The sequence below is a fragment of the Zonotrichia leucophrys genome, chromosome 8 (assembly GCF_028769735.1).
Source record: "Zonotrichia leucophrys gambelii isolate GWCS_2022_RI chromosome 8, RI_Zleu_2.0, whole genome shotgun sequence".
Lineage (NCBI taxonomy): Eukaryota > Metazoa > Chordata > Aves > Passeriformes > Passerellidae > Zonotrichia > Zonotrichia leucophrys.
The window spans coordinates 24,660,387-24,666,812 of record NC_088178.1 but is presented as its reverse complement, the minus strand read 5'-3'; the positions used below and the strand labels follow the sequence as shown (position 1 = coordinate 24,666,812).

Below are 6,426 nucleotides of genomic sequence, written 5' to 3'. Positions count from 1 at the left end.
AAATATATCTTCATCTTATACATGGCAGAAATAAAACACAGATCTGGTTCCACAATTAGCTAGAATTCAGGTTACACACTATTTTGCATTAAATTTAGATCAACTCTTCTTTAAATTCAAAATCACCCAGAACAGTATTGTATCTAAAAACTTGAAAAATAATTTGATTTATTTGTTATATTTACACATTGGTCTTGAAGCTAAAATTTGAACTTTTTTGGAATGGTTTTATGTCATCAGCTCCAGTTTTAACCTTTCACACCTTTTTGCTATTTAACAAGTATTTTAATAAAAGTAATTTCTTCCCTTAGCCCAGTCAGTATCAGTGTTAAAAGTTCAGGTGTCAGCTGCCTAGGAAAGCATTCAGCTCAGTAACCCATCACTTCCTACTTCTTTTAAATCTTTCTTAATCAAGTCTTGTAATAAATAAAGATTAATACCACCATGACAACACTGTTTTTTTCAAATTGTTCATTTGCCAGTTTTAACAAGATAAAGAAATGAATACTTAATGTGGACATTGTTTTGCCAAAAAAAAAAAAAAAAAAAAACCCAACCCCTGAAACAAACAGACAAAAAGGAGGACACAAAGGAACACACATGGAATGATGAAAAGGAACAATGATATTGCACAACTTCAGGTCTCTCTTCCCAGATTTGGATCCATGTAATTAGGGATGTATGAATTCAGCAAACGTTGTGTCCAGATAAATGTGTGGCCATTTGAGTGAATCTAGAACTGCAGAGTGTTTTTCAATTCCTTGTGACCGCTCCTTGGAGCTCTTCTCTAAGGGAGCAGGGTGCTGTCAGCTGCAGGAATCACAAATAAATGTTGACTCTCCACTGTGCTGACCAGTTATCCATAACCCACAGAATTACAAATGCACTAAAAGTCCTCAAACGACCTGGGTCTTCAAACACAACTTCTTGTATCAAGAACTCAAAACTACATCTGAAACACAATCAAAGAATATCCCCCAATTTGCTGTGGTTAACTTGAGATTGCGTTTCATTTCATGAGACCAGGGCTTCTCACTGTCAGGGTGGCACTGAATGCACAGAAGTCACAGAAGGTTCATCAAGGGAGTGGGGGAGAAGAAAAAAGGAGAAAATCATGCTAAGTGGAAAAAGGTCATTTACAGCTACAATCTTTGCTGGAGCCTCTCTTAACAAGCAGGTTCTGTTTGCTACAGAAATCAGGGAATTGTGTCATTCTGGCTATAGCAGGACTGTTTGCCCCTCCACTGCTACCCTGACACTCTGTGTTTATATAAACTTTGCATTTATGTGCAGAACAAAGTCTATTTTTCTCCTCTCTGCATTCATTCCTGTTTGGTGGACTGATGTGCCAGCCAGCAGGGCTCAACAGATACATTTAATACAGGAGACTGAGATACAGTATGTTTATTCTTAACTTCTGATAACCTAAGAACTACAAGAACGAGAGATGCAGTATCCATTTGCTATTATCCAAGACAACCATTTTAGGGAGAAAAAAATAGAATAACTGATCAATGCTAACACTAGATTAGTTCCAATTTTTTTTTTTTTTCAGTTATGGCAGCTTAACTATTTATTGTTCATCTGGCCCACTCTTAATCTGATCAAGTTAAAGGTCACATATTAAAGTTTAGGGACTGTTATTTCATCAAAACTGAAGGAAGTTATAAAAAAACCCCATGAAACCAGAGTTTCACTGCAGGACTTGTGTCATATCTTCATAATCTGCATCACATGTAGAAAAGGGATAATGCATCTCAGTTTGCTTATAAGCTAGGAGATCACTTTGAAGTCTGCATATTCCTAACTGCAAACAAAATATAGCACTTTTAACAGGTTATAAATAAACTGGTTTTCAAGCATAGAGCCAGCCCAACAATAACAATACACTATTAAAAAGACCTAAGGCAATGAATTCCATCTCCAATGGAAAAAAAAAAAAGAAAAAGAAAAAGAACTGTGCAAACAAGCTTAAAACTATTTCTTTGTGCCAGTGTTATAAAATGTAGATTTCAATAAAGCCTTGACCCAAATGCCAGGACTTGTGAAAAGAATCAGAACAAAACTGGTTACTTTATTTAGGAAAAAAATACTCTTATCTTGCTGCTAATAAAATTGGATACACGCAGTTTAAACATTTACAGTTGCTGTAACACTTTACACAATTCCTATATATGGGTGTAAGAACAAACATTAAAAGACAATGGTGGGTCAAGGCTTTACATTAAAAATAACAACCTACTTTTCTATAGTCTCTAAAATACTATGTTTTCCAATATTTGCAGCCATTCAGGAATATTTTTTTTTTATTTATTAGGAAATGTATACTTTGTGCATGATCTTAATTCCTAATTCCTGGCTCTTTGGGCTGAATGACAAAAGGATCAAACCCATTGAAGTGGATGGTCTCCTCGAAGGTTCAGTAGAGAAACCCTGGCTCAGTTAGTCTCATATGATGAAAGCAGTGCTGCATCCACTGGCTCCATGCAGGATGGACAGGTAAAGGATCTCATCAACCAGTCATCTATACAGTCCAGGTGGTAAATGTGCATGCACGGCAGAAATCGGATAGGGTCCCCATAAACAAAGTCCATCATACAAATGACACATCTGGAGGGGAAAAATAAAATAGTAAGTGTGCTGTTACCAACCTGGAAGTGAAAAACAGTACAATATCTATTCCTGGATGCTTTTAGTATTTGTAGATACTTGTGTAAGGTAAAGAAAAGAGCCTCAGATGCATGGAGTAGTTTGGGTTAAAGGGATCTTGGAGCCCACAGAGTTCCAACCCCCTGCCCTCAGCAGGGATGCCACTCCCCACATCAGCCTTCTTTTTAAAAAGCTCCATTGAATCACAGTCCCTGTAAAGAAGGCAAACCCAGGATGACAAGGTGAGGTTTCCCAGGGTAACATCCCAAACCACGGGCACAGCCACATCCCTTCCCTCCGTGCCAGGACTCACTCTCGGATCTTCTTCTCGGAGCCGTCCCTGCCGGGGTCGTAGACGCCCTTGGGCAGGTGCTGGATGAGGCCGATGCGCTGCGCGATGCGGATCTGCTCCTCCTCCGTCAGCTGCGTGGCCAGCCGCGTCTGGCTGGGCGTGGGGTGGTACACGGGCACGGGCACCTGCTCCTGCAGGCACAATGGGGCCGTGAAAAACCACCCACAGCTTCCCCAGCACAGTGCAATTCACAGCCCTACAAATATTTGTATGAACTCCCACTCCTGCCTGGCAGCTGTGGGGCTGTAATTGTAATGGGAACAGGATAGAGAATTGAGGGCAGTATTTGAGCAAGGAGCTGCTCGTGGCTGTTCTCTAAAAAAGCTTTTGATCTCCAGGAATTGTTCATACAGGAGACACATGGACAAGAAACTCCACAAGCCAGCAGGCAAATGAACCTTACAGGCACCTGGTGAAGTGCTAAAGTACAGAACTGAGCACTGTAAGGGCTTAGGGAGAGCCCCCAGCATCTGCGAATCTGAAAGTAGAGTCTGTGAATTTTATCTTCTTTTTACATTAAGGAGGAATTCTCTGGAAAGATGAGGATACTGGTTATTCTCCGAACTTTTAGAGAGGAAGGTTTTACTTCCTCTGCAATAACTAAAATGTATGTGAATTGTTTTGGGCCACACAAGCTTAAATCTAGAACTGCAGATTTAATTTTCATGTGTTAAAAGAATGTTACCTGGACAGCACAAACAACAGCTTAAGTAAGTAACCCAACTTTTGTGTTTCTTCTCATACACTAATATGACTTTACAAGTTCTCCCAAGCTGGATTCAACTATGGATATGTTTGAGGTATATATTTTCAAAAGGAATACAGGAAACATTTAGCCATTATGCAGTCCTTCCTCAACCACATTCTGAGAAGCTTCTTTTGAATATTAATGAACTTTAGATCAGATATTTTCACTAACATTTTTATGAACATGGTATTTAATTTATTTGCTTTTAAAGCATTTTTTGGTACATAAATACCAATTTTGAACAGGATACACTATTAGGACAGTATTGGCCAGTAGCCATAAATCTGCTATTAACAGCGAGGCAATTTCTTGCAAGAGACCCATTTTAATGGTCCTTCTTAAACAGCAGAAAAAATTAAACTTCTAGATGTGTCTGAAAATAAACCTGCTGCATCAGACACACAATGCACAGAATCATCTTTGGCAAATGCCAAATTTGCTGTTTTAGAGGGCACTGGTGGAAGCTGAGCCCAGGGCAGGTGTGTGCAGTGAGGCAGCACAGGTCACCTCCCACATGTAACACTGCATTTGTCAAACCCAGTGAAGCTCTTCTCCTTCCACTGCAGGAATCACAGCACATGGACAGATAGCCAGGACTCCTGGAAGGCTGGGAGAAAGCTGTCCCAGGAGTGAGCAGCTCTTGCTGGTGCCACCCAGCAGCAGAAGCCCTTGCTGGTGAGAAATGCTAATTACAGATACAAGTCTGTCTGGCAATTCTTCATTGAACACTGCCTGCCACTGGCAATTCAGCTGTGGGGTAAAATTCAGTCATCTCTTAATTTAGCTAGCCTAGGATCTCCCCCTCTCATTTCCTGGCAGGACTCAGAGGAATTATGAGAAGGTTCAAAAGACAATGCCAGGGGTTCTCCAAGTGATTAATTTCCTGACTACTCAGAACCATATTTCACAGAATCACAGAATTCTTTTGGATTAGCTGCCTTTTAGTGTTTTAAATTACCTAAAGTATTCTCTAATCATCATTTGGACAGAGAAAAGCACCAGCTGAACCTAAGGCTGGCCTGTCAGATATAACAGTATTCAGAAAGTGAGTGCAACCTTTGGTGCCACCAAAATAAAGCATTTTCCCTGACAAGTGCTGCAGACCCTCTGCTCTGAACACTTCAGCTCGAAGCACAGCCTGGTCCTGGTTTTATGTTTCAAGAACTTAACACCACAAACTATCAGTAACTTTTTTTTCCCAGGGCTTTGCTGTACTTTGAACAGGTTATAAAGCAATAGCAGGACATTACTGCTACCTCCTTCACTTGTTACACAGATGTAGAGAACAATCAGCATGGAGAGGGATGTACCCTCCTTCCCATCTAGGAAAAGAGGAGGAGCAGTACAACAAACCACAGGCACAGCATAGGCTGCTCCCAACGTGGGCAGGAGGAGGGGAGGGAGCTGTACTTAATACAGCTCCCATGGCTGAAGCCATGGCTGCAAGTGATAATGCAGAAATTCAACGAAAGGCAAAAACAGGAGGAAAAAAGATCCAAGAAATCCTCAAAATGTCTGAAATCACCAATGAAAACTGATGGTGAGTGTCTGTAGCAGAGGAACAGCAAACCAATGATCTCAGCAAAAATGATACAACAAAAAGAAACTACAGTTTAAGTAAGAATCTGCTGTGAGTTAGAACAGTCACATTTGGACAACTCTGAAGTGAGCAACAGTCACACACTGCCCAGTCAACAACTGCTTTGGTTAAGTTTTGGACAGGAAATCACAACTTTTAAACCTGCTATGATAGGCCAGACAAGAACAAAACCTCATTCCCTGGTTCTGATATTCTACAGGCACTTGCGACTGACCACTGAGGGACCCTGCAGCTGGGGAAGCCACTTGTGCATTATTGCAGAGCCCCTCTCCCCTGGGTGTCACCTTCCCTGCACAGGGGCTGGGGCACCCTTGGCTGCCAAGCACACAAATGCCCTCCCCAAGCACACAAATGCCCTCCCCAAGCACACAAATGCCCTCCCGACTCTGGGCTGGATGGAAACTCCTCCCTTTGGCATCCAGTCTCAGGTTCCCTCCCGGCACAGCCACCCCGACGTGTCTGACACAGCCCATTAAGGCAGGAATTTATAGTCGCCAGCTGGGGGCTTCTACAATTTCACATTCTAGACAAGAACCTCTTGTCAAAGGAGTAACTGGGTGAAAATGGTGCTGTCTTTCACCACGGTGTCCTCACACTGGTGACTGCAGAGAGCTGGGGTTGGTGTGGCTATTGTGAAAAATGCAGAACAAATTACTGTAAATAACCCACAGAGACCACTCGATACCCTGCCTGGTGGCACTTTGATGTCCCCTCCCGAGTGCTGCTACGGGCCTGCCCAAACTGAGCCCTGCACATCGATGTACCAGGGAAATGAAGAGCACAGCCACACACGTTGCAGTGTCACATTATAGGGTACAACAACAGAGACCCTTTCAAACCAGCCCTTGCCCCTCCAACAGCTAAAAAGAAAAGCTGTTTCTTTTCATACCTGTACGATTCTAAAACTATCTGGAACTGCTTATTCATGAGAGTCTGAGAGCCCGGGTTTCTCTGAGAGCAAAGTGACATCCCCAGCTCCCCCAGCAGACCCTGCCCTGAGCAGAGCTGGGCTCCTGCCCCTGGCAGCCCCTCGGGCACAGGCCCAGCTGGCCCAGCTCACCGTGTGGCAGCTGCAGC

At 42.5% G+C, this 6,426-nt stretch overlaps 1 protein-coding gene across 1 annotated transcript in view; it reads right to left on the bottom strand.

Moving 5' to 3' along the window:
* Positions 1 to 1,389: 1,389 nt before the first annotated feature.
* RNF11 (ring finger protein 11) overlaps positions 1,390 to 6,426 on the bottom strand; it is a 29,624-nt gene continuing 24,587 nt past the window's right edge. Inside the window, exons 2-3 of the mRNA XM_064720371.1 lie at positions 2,963 to 3,132; positions 1,390 to 2,610 (exon numbers count right to left, since the gene is read on the bottom strand). Coding sequence (XP_064576441.1) covers positions 2,439 to 2,610; positions 2,963 to 3,132 — 342 coding nt within the window. The 3' untranslated portion in view covers positions 1,390 to 2,438. The remainder of the gene's footprint in view (positions 2,611 to 2,962; positions 3,133 to 6,426) is intronic.